This window comes from Lathyrus oleraceus, chromosome 4 (assembly GCF_024323335.1).
Source record: "Lathyrus oleraceus cultivar Zhongwan6 chromosome 4, CAAS_Psat_ZW6_1.0, whole genome shotgun sequence".
Lineage (NCBI taxonomy): Eukaryota > Viridiplantae > Streptophyta > Magnoliopsida > Fabales > Fabaceae > Lathyrus > Lathyrus oleraceus.
Window position 1 is genome coordinate 352,285,325 of NC_066582.1, and position 24,376 is coordinate 352,309,700.

Below are 24,376 nucleotides of genomic sequence, written 5' to 3' on the forward strand. Positions count from 1 at the left end.
TTTGCAATTTGAGGTAAGTAGGGCATTCAGCTCTGACGTGTCCATACCCTTCACAGCCATGACACTGGATTCCCTTGCCGTGATTGAACTTCTCATCAGAAGTTGATCTTTTCTTAATGTCAGACGGGATGTTCTTGACATTGGGTCTACCTCTTTGATCAATCTTCTTCACGAACTTGTTGAACTGTCTCCCAAGCATGGCTAAGGCTTATGATATACTTTCATCACCTCCAGTATATCCTGCTTCTGACTCCTCTTCAGCATTAGATACAAAAGCTATGCTTTTGTTCTTCTTCTCAGCATACTCACCCAAGCCCATTTCAAAGGTTTGGAGGGAACCAATGAGCTCATCCACCTTCATGTTGCAGATGTCCTGCGCCTCCTCTATGGTTGTGACCTTCATAGCAAATCTCTTAGGCAAGGACCTGAGAATCTTTCTTACAAGTTTCTCTTCAGCCATTTTCTCACCTAGTCCACCAGAGGTGTTTGCAATTTCAAGAATATTCATGTGAAAGTCATGAATAGTCTCATCCTCTTTCATCCTCAGATTTTCAAACTTGGTGGTCAGCATCTGAAGTTTGGACATCTTCACCTTGGAAGTACCTTCATGAGTTACCTTGAGGGTATCCCAAACTTCCTTAGCTAGTTCACAGTGGTGTACCAGCCTGAAGATGTTCTTGCTGATTCCATTGAACAATGCATTCAAGGCCTTGGAATTTCCAAGAGCTAATGCCTCTTGCTCCTTGTCCCACTCTTCTTCAGGAATCTGCACACTGACTCCATCTTCACCTGTCCTCATTGGATGTTCCCATCCTTTGTTGACAGCTCTCCAGACTTTGTTGTCTAGAGACCTTAAGAAGGCTATCATATGAGGCTTCCAGTCATCATAATTAGAGCCATCCAACATGGGTGGTCTGTTTGAGTGTCCTAAATCCTTGTCCATAGTACTAGAAAGTAACTTCCCTAGATCTCACCCAGAAATTCACAGGCAGGGTGCCTGCTCTGATGCCAATTGAAATTCTAGTTATCAGACTTTGGATGTCACTCGGGTTGTTATGACATCCAATTCTGCACAGACAGGGATTATTCAGAACTTAACAGTAAGTGCAGTAATAACACAAGCAATTGTTTACCCAGTTCAGTCCAACATGACCTACATCTGGGGGCTACCAAGCCAGGGAGGAAATCCACTATTAGTAGTATCAATTCAAAGCTAAACTCACCCGTTTACAACTTATCACTTAATCCCTACCCAATGCAATTTCAATCTTAACCTAAGATTAGAGTTCCTACTCACTCCCCCTCAATCACCTCAGTGATTACTATCTTTAAACAATATTAAAGACAAGTTGAAGTCACACTTCAAACAACTCTTGATTGTGCTTCACAGCTTTAATCAAGATACACAGCACTCACGCTTAAAAGCTTTGAGTGACACAACACTTACAACTCAATGAACACCCTATGCCACAGCAATCATCTACTTGATAATGGCTTGGCTTAGAAGATACGTCTAATACAAGACTCACAAAAATACAGCAATGAAGTATGATGGACACACAAAATCTTCACGCCTCAAAATCCCTGAAACTGAATGAAGGAACGCCTTCCTTTTATATTGCAGTATCCTGGGCTTTTGCACCTGTATTCTCCTGAATTTAAGGTCACGCGAGTTCCCATAAATTCAATATTTAGGTTACTAACAAATAGGCTATTTGTTAGGTTCATTGAATGTAGCTTGGTTGTTGATTTCCTGGATTTTCTCTCAGTTGTTGAATCCCTGAAGAATAGCCTGAGAAAAAGCTGAAACAGAAAACTGAACAACCTACAATATAGCATATGCTGTCAGGCATGAATGTCACGACATTCAGCTTGACATCAAGGTCCATATGCTGAGTCTGTTTTTCCAGAAAACAGACTGTACAATTTTGCTGACCTGTACATGATCAAAATGACCATACTACAGTAACAGCTTACATTAATAAATGTCAAAGTGTCCAACTTAACATTTAAACATTTGGCCTTAATTTAGTTCTGTTATTCTCTTGAAGAACAAACTAAGTGACATGCTGAAGTATAGCAGAACACCACTCTGTCTAATGTTCAGTAGCTGCTGTCAATGATGAATGTCATAACATCCAGTTTGACATTCAGTCAGTAGGCCTTATGCCAGGTCTGGTTTTTCCTTGATAACCAGACTGGAAATACATACTAAGTTCTAACAGAACACCAGCTGTTTTATTTCTGAGTATCTGTTGACAGGTATGAATGTCACAGCATCCAGTTTGACATTCAATAAATCCTGGGTTAGCTAGTCCTGCAGTAACTACAATGTAGTCACACATACATGTCATGACATCAGTCAAGACATTAGTACCCATCTAGTGTTTTACCATATAATGCAGCCAATTAAACACCTACATTATGGAAGTATTACGAAGATGGTTTTCAGGCTCACAGATGGGGATAGGAGTGCCATCCATACTCTTCTCCAGTTTTATGATCCAGGTTTGAGATGTTTTGTCTTCCCAGACTATTTGTTGGGACCTTTGATGGAGGATTATGTTGGTATTCTGGGCATTCGGGTCAGAAATCAGATTCCTTTTTATGTTACTAAGGAAGAACCTGATATTGTTGAGATTTCTCGTGCTCTTTATTTGAGCCCGGAAGTGACTAAGAAAGGTTTGAAGGAGAAAGGAAAGTTGTCCGGTTTTCATCTGAGTTTCTTGGAGGCCAAAGCCAAGGAACATGTTGTTTTGGGTAATTGGAAGACTGTTTGTGCTTTGCTTACCATAAGCATTTATGGAATTATTCTGTTCCCTAATCAGACAAATTTGGTGGATATTAATGCCATCCGGGTGTTTGCTCAGAAGAATCCCATTCCTACCTTGATTGGGGATGTTTATTATTCGGTCCATAATCGGAACGAGAAGCGGCGTGGAGGACTGGTTAGATGTTGTGCTCAATTGTTATATAAATGGTTTGTGGGATATTTTCCTTCCAAGGGTGCCTTTGCCTTTCTTGACCATACGGTAAATTGGGCAACCAAGTTGATAGGTTTGCGAGCCAAGGACATAGCTTGGACTCACACTGATATGGCTGGACGAGATTTTATTTACAGCTGCGGGAGTTTTCCCAATGTGCCCCTTATAGGAGTTCAAGGGTGTATTAATTATAACCCGACGCTTCTTAAGAGACAAATGGGATTTGCTATGGAGGTTCCTCCCCTCGAGCGTGAGATTCAGGAGTCTTTCTACTTCCCGGTTGAGGGTAATCAGCCATTGTTGGAGCAAGTGGCTGATGCATGGCGCAACATTCAAAGGAAAGGCAAGATTCCTTTTGGTAGAGCTAATAACAGGTCTTTTCCTCCATTTGATGATTGGCTCAGAAAGAGGGTTGCGCTCACTCGTCTGCCCTTTCCTGTGGGTGATCTTTGGTATCCGTTGATTGAGGAGCCACGCTCTTCTGTCGGTATGGAAGAATTTCTTGAGATGAGGAGGGCAAGAGATCAACTGCAAGCAGAGAAGACTGAGATAGAAATGAGTGTTGCTGGAATTCAACTGGCTAATCAGGAAATCAAAGGGAAAGCAGAAGACCAGGCTAAGAGACATGCTCAGGAGGTGAAGCGTTTTGAGAAAGACACCGCCTATTATTGCAAGATCAGCCAAGCTTTAGAGTCATCTACGAAGGAGCACGACCTTACCAAAGAGAAGTTAGCCAGAGCTTTGAAGGTCATTGAAGATGAAAAGAAGAGACAAGTCCTTGTGAAGACTCAGAGGGAAGTTAGAGCCAAAGCCATTACCACAAAGTGGGAAGCGAAGTTGAGGGTTAAGGAAGAAGAGAAAGCGAAGATTATGGCCGAGAGAGATTACTATCTTGCTGAGAGGGACCATTATTTCCGTCAGATGAAGATTCATCAGAAAGAGGTGGGAAGACTTCAACAGGAGAACACTGAGCTCAGGTTCACTATGAAGTTTATCGGGATGGTTGATGATGCAGAGCCTTCTGTGGGACCTTCTTCAGATTAGATTTTTATTGCAGTTGTTATCATGTGTTGGATTACCGTCAGGCATGTTGACGGAATTCACTTGCTCATATTTCTTTCCGATTCTGGAGGATTGTAAAGTTGATTTGTATCTGATACGATATATGACTCTTGCACATGTTACGCACTTTTGCTATACAGTGGTTATTATCGTTCAGTGATTGATCTCAAAGCTTTATTTGCTTTTCCGTGTTACACTTACTTAACACACACATGGTCGGGTGATATCTTTGCAAAAGCACAACTTTCTGTTCTGTACGGCAAAGCCAGATGATTTATGTCAGAATGTTGCTGTCGAATTATTATCCGTCTCAATGAAGCCAGGATCGAAGGACAGAATGTTCCTCATACGGATAAATGTTGCATTCATGCATGAATCAAAATAACTTGTCCTCTATTTTGCAGGTGTCGGTTTCTAACGTGTTTGGTTGTTACAGGAATCATTGCTCGCGCATACAGAATCATCCCTCTGCACGTAACTCGTCCGCACAGATACTTTACCAGACGCAACAAACCCAGACTGATGGATTCATCCAACGCTGACATTCTCGAGCTGAAATAGAAAATGAGTGAGTTGATCAACGCCATGCAAGGGTTCGCCCTGGAGCAGAAAGCAATCACCGAGAAGGTGGAGAAGCTTGAGCTGGCTTCGATTGCCAACAATGGCAATAGTCAAGAGGGTAACTCCAACCATGGTCCTGGTGGTTCTAGGGGTGGTGGCGATCCCAGAAAGAAGGCAACTAATGGTGGTGTAGTCATCAACAATGGTGGTGGTCTTGGTTTTGCTGCAGGCGGTGGCCCAGGTCATGTTGGCAACATTCTGAAGGAAACTCAGTTTTCTCCTTTCTTTGGGGCTGTGGAAGATAAAGAAGAGGATCAGTTCTCTATGCTGAATGAGCAGTTCGGTCAGTATGGTGTTCAATCGCCGAACAAAGAGATTCGGGTACTAGCAGAAAAGATTAGGGCTCTGGAAAGCCATACCACTCCTGGGACTATTAACATGACAAATATGGGGCTGGTTGAGGGGATTGTGATCCCACAGAAGTTCAAGGTGCCCACGTTTGATAAGTACAATGGAAGTTCTTGCCCGGAAACTCATCTTCAGGCCTTTGTTCGAAAGATATCTGCTTACACCATGGATCAGAAGCTCTGGATGTACTTTTTCCAGGATAGCTTATCTGGCGAGTCTCTCGAGTGGTACACCAAGCTGAGATCGTCAGATATAAAGAGCTGGCAGGATTTGGGGGATGCTTTCTTCAAACAATACCAATTTAATGCTGACATGGCACCAAGCCGTACCCAGTTGCAGGGTATGTCTCAAAAGTCGAACGAGGGGTTTAAAGAGTATGCCCAAAGGTGGAGAGAGTTGGCTGCCAGGGTTCAACCCCCATTAGTGGATCGGGAGATGTCAGATTTGTTCATGGGTACTCTTCAGAGGACTTTTGCTGAGAGGATAGTGGGATGTCCAGTTACTGGTTTTGCGGATATAGTAATGGCTGGTGAGAGGATTGAAAGCTGGTTGAAAATGGGAAAAATACAAGGAAATGCTTCGTCGTCTGGATTGAAGAAGCCCTTCGGAAATGGTCCGCGCAAGAAAGAGGGTGACTCGAGTGCTGTGTATGCCCAAAGAGGACACGGTAGGAATCATTACTACCAGCATACTGCTGCAGTAACGATTCCTGCTGATAATCAACCCGCACAACAGCAACGGCAACAATAGCCACCTCAGCAGAGAACACAAAGGGTTGGGTACCAAGTTAGGGGAAGGATGGCAGATCGCCAATTTGATAGGCCACCCATGACATATGCCCTTCTGTTGAAGAAGTTGAAGGATCTCGGGTTGGTACAGTTGAGGATGTTAGCTCCGTTAAGACCAGATCAGAGGCCTGCAAGTTATGATGAGAACGTCAAGTGTGAGTTCCATGCTGGTGCTCCCGGGCACAATATTGAGGTTTGTAAAGCCTTTAAGCATGTTGTCCAAGATTTGGTGGATTCCAAGGCCATCAATTTTGCACCATCGCCGAATGTTAATGCTAATCCCATGCCGACGCATGGTCAGATGATGGTGAGTGTAATTTCTGAGGATAAAAGTAAAATCTGGGTGACAGATGTGGATCAGTTGAGGACCCCAATGTCTGTGGTCAAGAGTCATTTGTTAAAAAATGGAGTTTTTCCTGGTTGTGATAATTGTTGTGCTGCTTGTGCTGTAACTGCAAATGGGTGTGTAATGTTGAGGGAGACGGTTCAGAAAATGATGAATGAGGGAAGTCTCCGATTCGAGAAAGTTGCCTTGGAGAATGAGGATATTTCAACGATAACCATCTATTTCGATCCTGTCCACTTGTCAGTGCCGGCAGATGTGGTTCCAATTACCATCACGGTACCTGGACCTATTCCATATGAAGGTGATGGTGCTGTGCCATGGGACTATGGCCGTGATGTGTATTGCAATGGGAGAAAGAAGGAAGATCAGGCTGCAGTTGATACCACCGTTTCAAAGGTGGACAATGCCAGACTTAGTGGTTTCACTCACAGCGGGAGGTTGTTTGCACCTAACACATTGAGAGGTGGTGATGTAGAAAAAGAACAGAGAGATAAGGCCGAGGCTTTAGCCATGGCAAAAGGAAAGTGGGTGGTGAATGAGGATACTCCTAGAGCGGCACAGGCGCCTGTTGAGTCGGAAAGTGAGTTTGACGCCGAAGCCGAGGAGTTTTTGAGAATTATTAAGAAATCTGAGTACAAGCTTGTTGATCATTTACAGCAGACTCCGTCCAAAATTTCGATCTTATCTTTGTTGTTAAGTTCAGAAGGTCATAGAGATGCTTTGTTGAAGATCTTGAAGAAGGCCTACGTCCCGCAGGAGATTACAGTCAATCAATTAGAGACAGTGGTATCAAGTGTTAATGCCAGCCATGGGTTGGGTTTCACTAATCTCGATCTTACTATAGACGGGCGCAATCACAATAAGGCACTACACATTTCGATGGAGTGTAAAGGAGCTGTGCTTTCGCATGTTTTGGTTGATACAGGTTCGTCACTCAATGTGTTGCCTAAGAAGGCCTTGGCTAAATTGGATTGCGAGGGATTGATTTTGAGGCCTACGGATCTGGTGGTTAGAGCGTTTGATGGCTCTAAAAGGGTTGTGTTCGGGGAAGTTGAGCTTCCCGTAAAGATTGGTCCTGAGATGTTCAAATCTGTGTTTTATGTCATGGACATTCAGCCGGCGTATAGCTGTTTGTTGGGTCGTCCATGGATACATGTTGTTGGGGCAGTAACATCGACTCTACATCAGAAGTTAAAGTATATCTTGGACGGGCAAGTCGTGACAGTTTGCGGTGAGGAAGATATTTTTGTCAGCCAGTTGTCTTCATTTAAGTACGTGGAAATGGACGGTGAAATATTCGAAACACCAAGCCAGGCGTTTGAAACCGTCAAGGTGGAGAATTCCGTTTTCGCTAAAAGAGAGAAGAAGCCGTCCATTGCTTCTTATAAACAGGTTGTGAAGGTGGTGAAAAGTGGAGAGGCCCCAGGTTGGGGAAGAGTGTTAGATGTTGCGGTGAATGAGGATAAGTTTGGGATTGGTTATCAGTTAGGCCGAGGCTCGTCTGGACAGGATAAAGGTCGTCGTCAACCGTTCACATTCACCAGTGCTGGAATGCTAGATCCAGGTCGCATCTGTGCTGTGGGTGAAGAGACTGACAGTGACTGCGAGCTTGACTCATGGATAAAACTAGGGGTGGCAAAACGGGCTCGGCCCGCGGGGCATGCCCGTTTTGCCCGCACTTTTGTGCGGGGCGGGCCAAGGATTTATGCCCTCACCCTCAAATGTGTCTGCCCCGTCCCGCCCCGTTTTTTTTTGCGGGCTTTTGCGGGTACGTGTATTTACATAAATTTTTGCATTTTTAGGCTTAAAGAGTGCAGTGTCCGCGGGCTTTCCCCGCCCCGCCCTCACTTTTTTGCGGGGCGAGTCTAAGTTTTAGGCCCGCATCCTCAACTATGACCGCCCCACCCCGCCCCGTTTTTTTGCGGGCTTTTGCGGGGCGGGCCTAAACGGGGCGGGCATGCCCGTTTGCCACCCCTAGATAAAACTGTGCGTACCAGGAATGGAGATCCAGAACTGGATAGCCGAAAAGATCATCACTGTCACTCTGCGTGAAGAGTAATATTTCTGTTTGTCAATTCTGTTTGCATGAAAGCCGTACGTTTTGCCCAAAACGTAATGGTCCATTGTAAGGGCCACCTCATGTGTTTCATTTTGCATTATTTGCATCATTAATAAACGGTTTTTTTTCGCATTAAAAGCGGTGTTCTCTGTTTTTCATTTATTTTTGCAGTTAAAAAAAATAATACAATAAAAATGGCAATGTTTATTTTCATTTTCCTTCCTTTTAATTTGTCTCATTCCGACTCTGAAGCAATGCATGAATCAACATTCATGCAGATGCGATTATTCTCCGGATCTCATTGATGACAATCCTGTTACACCCCTATATGACTTCGACAACCCGATCTATCATGCCGAAGAAGAAGGCGAAGAAGATTGTGAACTGCCAGAAGAGTTAGCCAGGTTGTTGAAACAAGAGGAGAAGGTGATTCAACGGCACGAGGAACAAGTTGAGATTGTTAATCTGGGCACCGAGGAGGTCAGAAAGGAAGTATAAATTGGGGCCGCTTTAAAGGTGAATGTCAAGAGCAGAATGGTAGCACTATTGAAAGAGTATGTTGATATCTTCGCCTGGTCTTATCAAGATATGCCAGGATTGGATACCAATATTGTTGTACACAAGTTGCCATTAAGAGAAGATTGTCCTCCAGTAAAGCAGAAGTTGCACAGAACTCGACCCGAGATGGCCATGAAAATCAAAGAGGAGGTACAAAAGCAGTTGGATGCTGGTTTCCTAGATGTCACTAATTATCCGCCTTGGGTCGCGAACATTGTGCCCGTACCGAAGAAGGATGGAAAGGTGAGGATGTGTGTGGACTACCGGGATTTAAATAGAGCTAGCCCGAAAGATGATTTCCCATTACCTCACATCGATGTGTTGGTAGATAATACAACTCAATTCTCGGTGTTTTCCTTCATGGATGGATTTTCTGGCTATAATCAAATTAAAATGTCGCCAGATGATATGGAGAAAACAACGTTTATCACACCGTGGGGAACTTTTTGTTATAAGGTGATGCCATTCGGTCTCAAGAACGCCGGTGCCACGTATCAAAGAGCTATGGTGACCTTGTTTCATGATATGATTCATCATGAGATCGAATGCTATGTTGATGACATGATAGCGAAGTCACAAACAGAAGAAGGGCATTTGGTAGACTTGGCCAAGTTGTTTGACCGGTTGAGACAATTCAAATTGAGGTTGAATCCGAATAAGTGCACTTTTAGAGTGCGGTCTGGCAAGTTGCTGGGGTTTATTGTAAGTGAAAGGGGAATCGAGGTTGATCCTGCTAAAGTAAAAGCGATACAAGAAATGCCTGAACCGAGAACAGAAAAAGAGGTTCGTGGTTTCTTAGGTAGATTGAACTACATTTCGCGGTTCATATCTCATCTAACAGCCACGTGTGAACCCATATTCAAGTTGTTGAGAAAAGATCAAACGGTCAGGTGGAATGATGATTGTCAAGCGGCATTTGAAAAAATAAAAGAATATTTGCAGGAGCCTCCGATTCTGATGCCTCCTGTGGAGGGGCGACCGTTAATCCTGTACTTGACAATCCTTGAGGGGTCTATGGGGTGTGTACTGGGGCAGCCTGATGAGTTTGGTCGAAAAGAGCATGCAATTTATTACCTTAGCAAAAAGTTTACCGACTGTGAAACAAGATATTCACTGCTCGAGAAAACTTACTGCGCTTTGGCATGACCTGCTCGCCGTCTGAGACAGTATATGCTGGTTCATACCACTTTGTTGATTTCCAAGATGGACCCGATCAAGTATATATTTGAGAAGCCAGCATTGACCGGACGGGTTGCGAGATGGAAAATGATCTTGACTGAATACGATATCCAGTACACTTCTCAAAAAGCAATAAAGGGGAGCGTATTGTCTGATTACCTCGCCCAGAACCCCATTGAGGATTATCAACCAATGAGATTTGAGTCCCCGGAGGAGGGGCCTGACCCTGAGTCCGAATGGATTCTGATGTTTGATGGGGCCGTTAACGTGAATGGTAGTGGAGTTGGTGCTATTTTGGTTACGCCAAAGGGATCCCACATTCCTTTTGCTGCCCGACTAACATTTGAATGCACCAACAATGTGGCTGAATATGAAGCTTGTATCTTGGGTGTCGAAGAGGCGATTGATTTGCGAATCAAGAACCTTGTTATTTATGGAGATTCAGCTTTGGTTGTGAACCAGGTTAACGGGAAATGGCATACACATCAATCCCACTTAATTCCATACCGGGATTATACGAGGAGATTGTTGACGTTCTTCACCAAGGTGAAATTACACCATGTGCCGAGGGAGGAAAATCCTTTAGCAGATGCCTTGGCTACTCTGGCCGCTTTGATTAAAGTGAAGTGGTGGAATCAAGTTCCTAGTGTTGAGGTGGGACGGTTGGATAGACCAGCTTATGTGTTTGTTGTCGAAATAGTGTCTGATGATGAAAAGCCGTGGTATTATGACATCAAGCGTTATCTGGAGACCCAAGAGTATCCCGAGGGAGCGTCTAAGAAGGACCGAAAGACTCTGAGGAGGTTGGCCATGGCGTTCTATCTGAATAAAGATGGGGTTTTGTTCAAGAGGAATTTTGATTGGGTTTTGCTCAGATGTGTCTATGACGAAGTGGCAAACCAATTGATGAAAGAGGTGCACGAGGGATCGTTTGGTACCCACACCAGCAGGAATGCAATGGTGAAAAGGTTGCTAAGGGCTGGATATTACTGGATGACAATGGAGGCTCAGTGTTTCAGCTTCCTGCGGAAATGTCATAAATGCCAGATTTATGCTGACAAGGTGCACGTGCCTCCAAATTCGTTGAGTTTGATGTCGTCTCTGTGGCTGTTTGCTATATGGGGCATTGATATGATCGGAAAGATCGAGCCTACGGCTTCGAATGGGCACCGGTTCATATTAGTGGCTATTGATTACTTCACCAAGTGGGTGGAAGCGGCGTCTTATGCAAACGTGACGAAACAGGTCGTGGCCAGATTCCTGAAAAGAGACATCATTTGCAGATATGGGGTTCCCGAAAGAATTATCACTGATAATGGTTCTAATCTCAACAACAAGATGATGGTAGAACTGTGTCGGGAGTTCAAGATCGAGCATCACAATTCTTCTCCTTATCGTCCAAAGATGAATGGGGCGGTCGAGGCGGCTAATAAGAATATTAAGAAGATTGTGCAAAAAATGGTCGTGACCTATAAGGATTGGCACGAGATGTTGCTGTTTGCATTGCACGGGTATCGAACCTCAATGCGTACATCTACTGGGGCAACGCCTTTCTCGCTTGTGTATGGGATAGAAGTTGTGCTACCAGTTGAGGTCCAGATTCCGTCATTGAGAGTCCTGATGGATGTGAAATTGGAAGAGGCCGAATGGGTAAGGACTCAGTATGAAGAGTTGAGTCTGGTTGAGGAAAAGAGGATGGCGGCCATTTGTCATGGGCAGTTGTACCAGCAGCGTATGAAGCGTGCTTTCGACCGAAGGGTGCGACCTCGTGTGTACCATGTGGGAGATATGGTGTTGAAAAGGATCCTTCCTCCTCAGAACAATCGTCGGGGCAAGTGGACACCCAATTATGAAGGTCCATTCGTGGTCAAGAAGGTTTTCTCTGGCGGAGCCTTTTGTTGACGACCATGGATGGTGAGGATTTTTCATCCCCTGTGAATGCGGACGCAGTTAAAAAATACTTCGTATAAGAGACCCGCTGGACGGAAAGAATAAAATAGTCCAGGCAAAAATGGGCATCCCGGCAAACCAAAAAAAATGAAAATGAAAAAGGTTCGGGCAAAAGTTAGGGATAAAAAGAAAAAACTGTACACCCGGCAAGTAGAAAACCCCACAAGGGCGGCTTGGGCAAAAAAGGGTATCCCGGTGGACTGAAAACCCGAAAGGGCGGTCCAGGCAAAAGAGGGAGTGAGACGAACAACTGCGTCTAGCATGGTTGTTTGTACTTTGGATTTGACACCTGGATAATCTGAAAGCGGAGATTGGTCAGAAGCATCTTGTTTCGGAAGGCAGAAAGCGCGGAGAGTCTTGAGGACATATGGGTTGTAACCGGTTGGAACTTGATGAGATCACGGGTTCACATTGTCATTAGGATAGATTTTCCTTTTGTGCGCAATTACCTCTTTTCAGGGATTGCTTCCTGTGTACTGCTCAGTTACGAAGCACCTTTTTCAATCAATATATGCATATTCAGTCAAATAATTTTGTTTGTTTTCATTACCGCTTTGATTGCAAAAACATCCGTTTATTTTGATAAGAATCTTTGCATTTTGAGATGTAGGGGTCTCTTCCAATGCATGTTTAGAGGACTGAAACTTGAAATCTTATTCGGAAGGTAGAGTGACCTGGGTGGTGAAATTTTGGCGCGCCTGGGGCACGTTTTATCTGACGATCTCTTTTGCTGGTTGTAGAGGTGTATTCGTCGCTATATGATTTATTGATTAAACCATAAGCAATGTATACAAAGAATCGAGTCGCCACCGCACTTTTATTTATCCTAAGGACTGGTTAAAAAGCGAACAAAAACCTAAGAAGTTTTACACGTAGAAAACTAATGAAAAGATCAGAGAGTCTGGGTAAGGGGTAAATTACGCAATGGGAAGGTGTTAGGCACCCGTCACGTCCTAGGTACTCCTAGGGAGCCCTTTTCACACTTGTTGTATTAAAAATGTTTATTTGTTTTTTGACATATTGTGCAAACATGAATGGGAAGATGAGGAAAGAATGTACAATTTTATTATTTTTGTGTTCGAACGGATGAACCCGTTGCCTACGTACCTTCCATCAAAGGTAAGGATCAAAACGCCGTAGTTCGACTAAAAGATTTCCAAAAATTAGTGAGTTCATTTTAAAACACAAGCATTAAGGCTCTTCATTACCAATGGGAGAAAACTCAACCTGAATCAACAATCCACCATACGAGGACGGCTTCGACGTACTAGAGGGGTTAACCCTGTTTTCAGTACGGAAGACTTACAATCAACTCACTAAGGATAAGGTAAGATTTACCTCAACCACCATGGTAATTGAAACCTATGGCTAATGTATGAAAACATATTAACAATGGACAAAGCCACAAAACAATTGAATGGGTGAAGTTAATTGATTATGAGTATTCACAAAATGTGGTCAAGGTATGATTAAGATTGATTCAAAGAAGTGTTATGAAATGGAGTTTGAAAAGTCAAGGACTTAGGGTCCAGGTTTCTAATTTGAAAAGACATGAGAATGTTTGCACAACAAGTCAAAGTTTTTGAAAGTAAAGTGTGAAAAAGTTTAGGACAAAGAGGGTATGGAGAATGGAGTGTAAAACTTCTCAGAAAGGTTCACCTCTTGAAATCATATAGAAGATGATTCAAGTGTGTCCTTAGGAATAGGCAATAAGCAAGCAAGTAAATACAAGCAAGGTGATACCGGATGCCATCAATGGACTTATACCAATCTCACAAACAAAAGCGGATACCGGATACCAATAAATGGGTTTACACCAATCTCCTAAAACAAAACAATGATACCGGATGCCAATAAATGGACTTACTCCAATCTCACAAACAAAGGCGGATACCGGACACCAATAAATGGGTTTACACCAATCTCCTAAAGTAAAACAAAACATGGATGTCAGATGCCAATCTATCTGGACTTATACCAACCTCCAAAGGATGATCATAGGAGTACAAATGCCAACAACATGGTCTTACAATTGAATCCTCACATACAACAAACAAACAAGCAATGGACATAAGTGGCCAAATGAAATGGTCTTACACTTTATCCCTTCCAAATCATAGGAACAATGGCCAATGAATGGACTTACTGTTGTCCTCAATGGGTAAACCAAAGATGGATCACAAAGATATGAAATGATGATCATGCAATAATGAACAATCAATGATGATAAATGCACAAAGGCATGCAAGCAAACGTGTGCAGATGCAACAAGCAATCAATCAAACAAAGTCATTTAGCACACTCTATATACACACAATTTTGGCTCAAGCAAAGGGTTAGACTTTAAAGTCAACTTGGAATGGGGTAAGTGGTGCTCTTAACCTTGACATTGAGAGCCAAGGTGCAGCAGATGAAAGGATATGAGGGATGTGCCTCATTGCTCTTATCTCTGGTCAGAGAGAGCATTGAATATCATAAGGTGTGGGAGTTCAGAAAGTTGGAACTCTCTCCACAAGTTAATGACTCGATAGATCTTGGGTTTTTACTCACTATGCATCAACACATGTGGTGTGAGCAAGGTGAGTGACACACATAATAGTAGGAGATAGGCTACATATCTCTTCTATCTACCAATTGCCTCGTATGAGGTCTTTTCCTGCTTGGGGACAAAGTTAAACAATCACAAACATTGCCTCTTAAAGAGGACTTCAGACAGGTGCCTGGCTAAGTAACAAGCCAGGTCTTCCAGACTACATGGAGACAAGAGATTCTACCTCAATGCTAATGCTATCAAGCAAAGCAATAGCAAGTTCACAATGGAACTATAGCAACTAAGGTACCTGAAATCAATCAAATATAATCAGTACTCAATCACAAAGTCCAAACAGACAAGATATGAACCAACAGTCAATACAATCAATCACATGTGCAAAGCACACACTCAAATGAAATAAGCTAGCATCCTACAAAACAAACCAAGTTAGTTCATAAAAATCAAATAAACCAAACTCAATCAACTTGAATTAATCTCCTTAAAGCAATTGCTTCTTCAACCTGAAAATCAAATTCAAACATGAGAAGTAAACCCTTAGGCCAAAGCCTAGGGTCAAAGGAGGAGAAATAGACCAAAACAGAACATGAAAATTGATCAAAATCAAGATTAATCAAATAAGAACAAAGTCTAATTGGTCCCATATCAAAAGCATTCACCAATTGCATTTCATAAGCAAATCATGTCAAACTAGGCAAAATGGCTCAAAATATTCCAGGAAAAATCATGCCTAAACAGAACACATTGAATGAGCAACACACCAAAATTCATTGCATTTGAATAAGGGGAAGCAAGTCAATTAAAATCAACAAGTCAAAGCATATTCAAGCAAGCTCATACAAGGCACCAAATCATACATCAAGTTCATGCAAGCATAAAACAGGAACCAAACATGAAAAATGAATGCAATCAAAGCCATGGAAAACTTCAAGATGTCTACAATACACATGTCAAATTTCAATTCCATCCAATAAGCCCCAAGAATTTCACAAATCATATGAGATCATGACTCACAAAATGTTCACAATTGGTCAAACAGGGGAGAAATTCTCAAACAAATAGAAAATGCATTCAAAAAATCCAGGAAAAATCACAAGCAAACTTAACATCCATAAGTATCAACATGAAAAAATCCAAGTCATTTCAAGTTCAATAGGCATGGAAAATAAAATCAAGAACATGAACAAGAAATGGTGTGACATACATTGTCACACCTCCAAAGATCACATCATATCTCACAATCCAGGAACTCAAAAATAGCAAACTATATACCAAAATGACCAGGAATGAGTCTAGAACATGCATGTAAAATTTCAGCTCCATAGGTTCAAGCATCATGATTTCACAATTAAAATGGCAAAACATAGGCAAAAAGCATACATGATCAAAACCAATAGACCAAAATAAAAACAGGCCGTGCACAACTTTTGCTATCATGCTAGTAAAAAACTAGAGGAAAAATGGAGATCAATGCAAAAATTCCCACTCAATTTGGATCAAGAATGAATGACTTATGATTTTTTGAAGATTGATTATGAAATGAAATAAAAATTTGGAAATTAAAATGAATTTAAATGAGCGCGTGGCAATTTGGTAAATATGGCGCTCACTTAATGAAATGCTGCGTTTCATTAAGTGAGGTGGCAGCGTGCAGTTGGCTACATGGCGAGCAAACACGAAATTCATGCAAAGGCAAGGCCAAATGGATCAAAGCTAATTCTGGACATGAAATTGAAGCATTCATCATCATCTTCAAACTGTTCATACTCATCAAGAACATTTCATCACAGAAATACATGAAACATATATCATTAGAACCAGCATTCATCATACATCACGAATATGGCATTGATTTCACAATCCAAAATTCAAATCAGCATAACTAGATCAAAACTTAATGAAATTGCACGATTCAAGTTGCAGAATGCTCTACACAATAGGATCTATCAAAGCCATATGCTAATTGCAAGAATTGAAGAACTCGAATTCTTACCTCTTGAAGATGCAGATCTTGATTCTGCTTATTTCAAGGCTTGGATTATAGAAACAGATGCTCAGTGATGTTTGGATGAGTGTATGGAATCGAGACTTCAGCTCAAAACAACTTGAATTCGCAGCAATCTCCAACTGCCATGTGCATCTTCAACTTTTCAACAGCCGCGATCTTCACAGATTCACCACTATTTTGCTTCAACAGATGCTCAATTATACCTGCAGATGAGGATTAGCACAAGCACAAGCACAAAGAATCGTGAATTTTTATGAACAAAGTGAAAAAAGTTTGAGAGAATTTGAGAGAATTTTGGAGATTTTTGGTTTGGATCTGAGATTATGATTGTTCATCCCGAAATTCTGTTACAATTAGGTTTAAATACCCCTTGTTAATCAGCATTGTTAATCATGATTAGCAAAATGGAATTGGATTAGTGAGATTAGCATGTTATGCAAAAATGCCAAAATGCCCTTTTTCAAATGTGACCAATGGGACAGTGCAAAACCAGTTGAAGCAAGTCCAAATTTCTGTTTTGAAGTGATTGGCATTGGTTTGGAGTGAAAATCATGTGTATTTTTCAAAATCACCTTTTTTCCCACCAAAATTTAAATTGGTTCACTTGAAAAATGGACTTTTTATGTGATGATTTTTGATGTAATGTAATGATGGATTATGATAAAGCATGTCAAATGGAGTTTGCTCAGAAAAGAATCACATGAATTGGCCAAATGGTTCAAGAGTTATGCCTCCTTGAAGTTCAACTTTTCTTGAAAATGATTTGATCACAACTTGCCAACCACACATGAGAAATGAGTGTTCTTGGACTTTTTGGAAAGGTGAGAGCAAGATCTTCAACTTTCCTGTTGGACAAAATTTGAATTGAAGCTTTCTTGATGATGTAAATTTGAGGAGAAGACCTTTCCATTTTTGGCAGTTGGAAATTACAGGTCACTTGCTATTTTTGGAAACTTTTTGTCTGACCTCCAATTCTTTAATGTGGATGTTTGACATGTTATATAAGGCTTGTGTGGACATGAATAAGGTCTCTCAAACCATTTCCCACCATCAAATCCCTAATTAAATGCATAGTTGACCACAGTTGACTTTGCTAGGGTTTTGGTTAACTGAGCCATGCTTTGATGAATTTCAAGCCTCTACCACTTGAGATCTTGATTCAAAATGATGTCACAACTCATATGAACTCTTAATGAATGATCATGGTGCCCAAATTCTTCAGAATGGCCACCATCTATTGCTCAATGGCTGATTTTGACTGGTTTGACCTAATTGCTTCATCTGCAAGTAACAATGTTAGATGACAATATTTTTGTACTTTTGGTTATTAAACAAATAAAAAGCAATGATATACAAATGCTAAACATGCTTGGTGATCAAGAACTACACTCACAATGTAACCCACCCACAAAGAGGGAAGCAAGGTGCACAATGATCCTTGAGGCAATGATATGATATGATATGATGCCATGAGGGATCTTAGGGACAAAATTGGGGTCTTACACTGGTGCTGTTGGTTATTTTCACTCACTTGCAGGTGGTGGTGCGAAGCGTTTCTTTTTTACAAAATATTCCTTTGAGGTCCAATCAGGGATGAGGAATTGAAGAATGGTGTAGAGACGGCGAAAGAATTGCGACGATCCTAGGGGGTTAATCAAGAAGACTCTTCAAAGTCTGAAGACTGGAGAGTTGACACGAATCTAAGGAGGTCGATTTTCTTGAAGTAGGGAGAAGTCGAGAATACAAGGTGATGAATCGGAAAAGACCGGATGAGTCTGGGAGCTCTCAAAAGTGGAAAGTTGACACTGTGGTTAGATGGTGAATACCAGTGTTCGACGAGTTAACGGGTGTTCCGTGTCAAATATTCTGTATCTCCCCAGCGGGTTCGAGGTCGGCGTTTCCTCAGCAGCCAGGCCTGAAGGTTGCTGTTCCCCCGGCAGGGGTGTGCGTTGGTAGTTTTTTCCCCAATAAAGTCGCCAAGCAGATCGAGTTCAGTAGAGGTCATCCCCAGTGAGGGTTACTCTTTCCTCGGCATTAGTGTTATCCCAAGCAGGGTCGGAGATTGGAGCGATATCGAGTTCCTCAACAGAGTTGCTCGTGTCGTCCCCTGAGGGGGATACTTTTTTATGCATTCATCATTTAGAGAAGCATAGCATATTGCATAACTAATTGCGTAGCATTTCCATGGTTATGGAGCATTACGCTGTAAAACTCATGCATCGGCATTGCAAGCATAAGCTAGTCTCGAGCCATGGTTACCGTTTGAGGGTTGGTTTAGCTGGTTGGTGAAGATGTTACTTTGAGGAGCTTGGCATCGTGATTTTGAATCAACAGTATTTCCTAGTAGTGCGATATTGGAGGAAGCGATATCGTCGTCCGGAGATGGAAATGAAGATTGGAGAATGTTACGTGATCAGCGCGGAGATTGGGGTCCACCAGGAGAAAAGGAAGTGTTGGGCATTTTCTGGAGAACGGGGTTCAACTGGAGATGGAGATGAGAATTGAAGATTGTATCTGGGATGAGGTCCTCAGGATTGTCTTCTGATCATGTGTCACCTTAGACTTTAGCGAGGCCAACAGAAGTCGTTATGGGTGTCTTCAAGGGAAGAAATGCACATGTTACCTTCCTTTTGTGAAGGTGTACCCTCTGATATGTCGCCATCAGAGTGGTGGTTGGTGTTATTTCCGACGTTGCCAATGGAATTATCAGAAGAGAATGAAGAACGGGGTTCAAATGGAGAAAAGGAGACGCAAGTGTCTTCTGGAGAATGGGGTTCACAATGACGATCGATAGTTATCGTCAGGCGACTGGGGTTCAAATGGAGAATGGGGTTCATTGTTTGGCAGCAAGAGTGACATGAAGTTGTCGGGGTTCAAATGCGGTGATCGGGGATCATCCGCGCGAAAGAAAATATTTGTGTAGGGGTCCAAGAAAAAAATCAAAGAAGTTTTTGGGGTTGAAGAAAAGCAAAAGAAATAATAATAAAAAGAAAATTTCCAGTGGAGCGCAAATTGTTCGTTTGTTCTTGGTATTCAACCACTCTTCACCCTGATCATCTGAAAGTCGAGGTTGTTCATATCGACAGGTTCACAGTGGATTGAATAGGGGCAGCTGTAACACCTCAAAATTTGCCCTCCTCTTCTTAAGACTAGTTTGGGGCATTGCATTTCATGTTTTATGGCTTTAGGCATTGCATTTTGCATCTCATATGAAAATGAGAAGGTCATCCTCCAAAGTCTTTTCAAAAGATGGGGAAGTTAGGTGATTCAAGCCTAAGGGTTTCTATGAATTGATCATCAACCATCTGAGGGTATGGGATTCAATTAGGGTCTCTTGATTCTTCAAAGGTCTTGAGCATCATCTTATCTGCAAGGAAATATCACCATCATCATGGTTCTATCATCATCAAAGGTTTCAGAGTTCACCCTCAAGTTCCTCTGGATTAGGGTTGTGACCTCTAGTCAACTCTAACCAATGCAGTTCTTCCAACTAGGGTTTCTCAAAGAGATGAGGTATTTTCTTGGGATGAGGATCACATGATTATTATAAGGAGCTTACATGAGCTAGGGTTTCATTTTGAAGCAATTTCACCAAGTGGTAGAGGCTCAAATTGATCAAGACATTTCAAGGTCATCTGGGGACCAAAAGTCAACTGTGCAGTCAACTGAGGGCTATGAGATGGGGAAATGAGTTGAGACACCTCAATCATGTTCAAATGGGGTCTATTAATAATTCTAAACATCCATCTTAAAGATTCAAAGATCATGGCAAACGTTACTAAAAATGGAAAATGACCTATAATACAAAGTTTCCAAATTTGGCAAGTTTTTGGTCCACTTTCAACTTGACTTTTCAATATTGAGGAAGTCTCAAATGGATTTTTGGTGAACATGAAAGTTGTAGACCTTTGTCTCCCCTTTCCAAAAGGTCCTAATTCATGTTCATATGATGAATGGTTGAGGAGTTATGGTCATTTGATCACAAAGTGTGCATGGAAATTCAAAATGGCATAACTTTTGATGTAATGCTTCAAATTGGTTCATTCTTTTTGCAAAGTACTTCTCATGTTCAAGGCATCTCAAAATGACATCATTTGACTCAATTGTGCAAGCTAAGCCTCAAGGAATCATGGTCAAAAGTCACATTATTTCACATTTGTTCTAAGGATGGTATCATGCTACAAATCAAAATTCATAAAGAACCAAGGCAAAGCTTCACTTCAGCCTTCTTCATAGACCATATTGGAATGAAAATGAGCCCTTGCCATGTATGAAATAGGCGTGTACATTCCTTGTTTCACACATGTTCAAAATGAAGCAAATCTTCACCATTCATTCTTGGCTTGAGATGTAAGCAAAAGAATCTTCAAATCCTGACCCTTGGTTGCTTTTGAGTAGATTCCAATCCTAGCATGGGGTTGAGCACGTGCATTATGGCCATGAGAGCTCCATTTGCATTTTGGCAAGTTGCATAATAACTCACTAATCATGATTAGTAAAAGGCTAAAATGATTATCAGTGTCATTAGCAAGGAGTATAAATAGAAAAACCCTAATCATAACTGCCATAACTGCATTTTCAGATCTAGTATTGAAGAAACTCTCTCAAAATCTCTCTCTTCGAATTTGCATTTTCTTCACACAATTCTCAAAGATCATTGCATATTCTTGATCCTCATGCTTCACTGATCAAGAATCATCCATCGTTTGGTGCAATTCTCCAAGAAATCGAACAGTTCAAATGCATTATCATGGTGATCGAATTTGGAAATTGAGGTGTATTCAAGAGGTTTCAGCCATTTCTTTTTGCATAAAGCTTCAAAGGAAGTCCATAGGAGTTGATCTGGAGCAGCTGAGCTTGTGAGATCGCGATTTTAGAGATCTCCATTTCCAGGTGACTCCATTTTCACTCTCTCCTTTTGCTGATTTTAGGTTATAGGATTGAAGATCTTGTTGTGTAGGTTATGAATATATGATTAGAATTGAGATTGAGTGAGAATTGAGGATTTCATCGTGACTGAAAGTTTGGATCTGAAAACTTCTCCTCTTCGATTTGCAAAACCTAGGGAGAATTAGGATAATCTAATAGGATATTTGGAATCAGCGTTGAAAAGTGAGTGGAACTGGGGTGGTCTGGTGAATTTCTGGAAATTTTTGCGGTGGCGCCGCTGTGGGAGTCACCGGGGGCTCGTCGGAGAAGACGACCGGAGCGGAGCTCCGGCGGCTGTGTTATTTTAGGGTTTGGATGAATGGGCGCCATGTGGCTCAATGCGTGGCAATTTGATTGGATGGTGTTTGCTTGACCAAGGCCATGCGAGCGTGGAACGCTGACTGGGAGGGTGACTGGATTAATGAAACGGTGTGTTTCAATGGTTTAAACGTGGATCATTCATCTCATATGCGCGCCAGATCCTGTGGTTTCTGTTTTTTCTGATTTAATTCAAATATTCCATTTCCCTCCTTTTTCTATTTTTTATTTCAATTACTTTGGTCATTTTGTTTAATTCATAAAAAATACAAATATTGTCCAATTGAGTCCCAATTTTTTTTCCACAGTTTTGTATTTGTGTCTACTTTTTTATGGTGTTGAATTCAAGAACTTTTGATTCTGGATTTTTATGTGTGAATTTTTTAATTAATATTGTGCCAAATTGACCTATTGCATTCAATGTATTGTGAAATCCTCAATTTTGAACCTTCTGATCCACTCTTTTGCATACATGATATTCATACACGACATGAATTATTGGTCACTGGTTTGGATTTTTTCTCACCTGTTATCATCATTTTTGACACATGGAGAAAAATGTGACAATTTGTGTCACATTTTTGACATTGAATTGGTGCATTTTTGTTCACATAGAATTTGCATCATTTTTTATTTGATCTTTTGCATATTGGACATTCATGGCATAAGGAATTTGTACAAAAAATCCCAAAGTCATTGCATGCATTTCTGATTTGATATGAATTTTCTAAGTTGGAAGTTCATTTTGTGCATATTTTTGGTCATTACATTACATACACCAGTTGAGATACTTGATCATTGATTGGATGCTGGTCCTTTTGAGGACATTGAAGGGAGTGTTTGAATGTGTGATATGCAAAAGGATGGGTCCTGGATTGGTCATTTGGTTAGGTTTTGAGTCTTGTCTTTGTACTAGAGTTTTGACCCAGTTTTAGGGTTTGTTCTTGGTCCATTCTTTGACTTGGTTTGGGGTCTTCTTTGTGATGTGAGCCTTTGCCTCTTTTACATTGGTTTGATCCCTGATTTATGATTCAATTCATCTCATGCCATTGTTTGTTTATGCTTTGTTGTGTTGATTGGATGTACATAAACTAACTTTGTCGCTTGTTTCAGGTGGATACTCATCATTGATGATTAGGTCTGTTCTCACCTTGTGAGATACAAAATGCATTGAGTTCTGACCTATTTTTGTTTTGTAGGGTTTTAATTGATGTGGTGAGCTCATGAGTTTGTTTGAGTGCTAGAGCACTTATGCATTGAATTGTGTAACTGTTAGAGGGTTTCACTGCTCTTCTGGTTTTATGACTGAAGTACTAACTATTTAGTCTTTATACAGGTACCTTAGTTGCTTACTTGCTTTAGCTCTTGCTTGAGCATTGGATTGTGGTTGACACACCACTCAGGTAGTTAGCTTCTTACTTCATGTAGTCTGAAGTCCTATCACCTTTTTGGCAGGCATTTTGCTGGCAAGTCCTCCTTCAGAGGCTCTGTTTGTGTTTGTTTTAAATTGTGCCCAAAGACCTCCAAGAAGAGGCATGTGTTATACTTGATAAGACCTCCAAGAGAAGAGGCAATTGACGGAAGGTAGGGATCTGTAACCGATTCCCCGTTATTCAGTGTGTCGTTCTTTATGCTCGCATTACGTGCTGATGCTCCAGAACATGTGCCCCAGATCTTTTGTCCAGAGTCTGTCAAGTGGAAAAGGATCCCACTTTCTGGATCCCCACGCTTTCTGTATCATAAGCTCACCCTGGCCAGGGTTAAGAGCTATGAGGTCTCATCCTCATTACCATTTTGATCTGCTCACCCTGACGTTCAATGTCAGTGGTTAAGAGCTACAGATTACCCTTACAGTTTGGCTTGTTTGTCGAGGTTGATATGACCCCTCTTGACTAAAGCCCACCCATTGTTTGTGCCTCTTGTATGGATATAGTGTGTGATGCTTGTTTACTTGTGTTGGTGTGGTTATTTGCTTTCCTCTTCTCATCTCCATTTTGTAGCACCTCAAATTTGCACCTCCCATTTGTATATACATTTCATTTTTAGGTCATTAACATTGCATATCATGTTACATTTCATCAGTCAAAACTGATCAGGAGAATCCATCTGTGCAAGAGAGCAAGGGTTTTTCCATGAGATGAAGGCCATATGGTTGTGCTAGAGAGCTTACATGACTCAAGGTTCATTTTGAAGCAATTTGGCCAAGTGTTGAAGGCTCAAAGTCACAGTGCATGATCAGGTCATCTGAGGCCCATAAAAGTCAACTGAAAGTCAACTGAGGGCTAGGAGATGGAAGAATGGTTTTAGACACTTCATTCATGTCCCAAAGAAGGTTATTCAACATGTCAAACATCTACCTTGAAGATTTTGAAGCCAGATCAAAAGTTTCCAAAAATGGCAAGTTTTGGACCAACTTCAACTCAACTTTCCAACATCAAAGAAGCTTCAAATGAATTTTTGTCCAACATGAAAGTTGAAGATCTTTCTCTCCTATTTCCAAAAAGTCCAAGATCATGAGAATCTGATGAACGATTGAGGAGATATGATCAAATCATCACCAAGTGTGCATGGCCAAAATGTTCCATGTATTGATACATACGAGTTTTGTATCGATCCATGCAAGGCAAAATATTCCATGTATTGATACATACGAGTTTTGTATCGATCCATGCAAG

General features: G+C 41.5%; 1 protein-coding gene across 1 annotated transcript in view; it reads left to right on the forward strand.

Annotated features, from left to right (window-relative positions):
• The first annotated feature begins 4,631 nt into the window (after nucleotides 1-4,631).
• LOC127137396 (uncharacterized) overlaps nucleotides 4,632-24,376 on the forward strand; it is a 28,682-nt gene continuing 8,937 nt past the window's right edge. Inside the window, exons 1-3 of the mRNA XM_051063863.1 lie at nucleotides 4,632-4,848; nucleotides 6,154-7,013; nucleotides 7,104-7,784. Of these exons, the coding sequence (XP_050919820.1) occupies nucleotides 4,632-4,848; nucleotides 6,154-7,013; nucleotides 7,104-7,784 (1,758 nt within the window). The remainder of the gene's footprint in view (nucleotides 4,849-6,153; nucleotides 7,014-7,103; nucleotides 7,785-24,376) is intronic.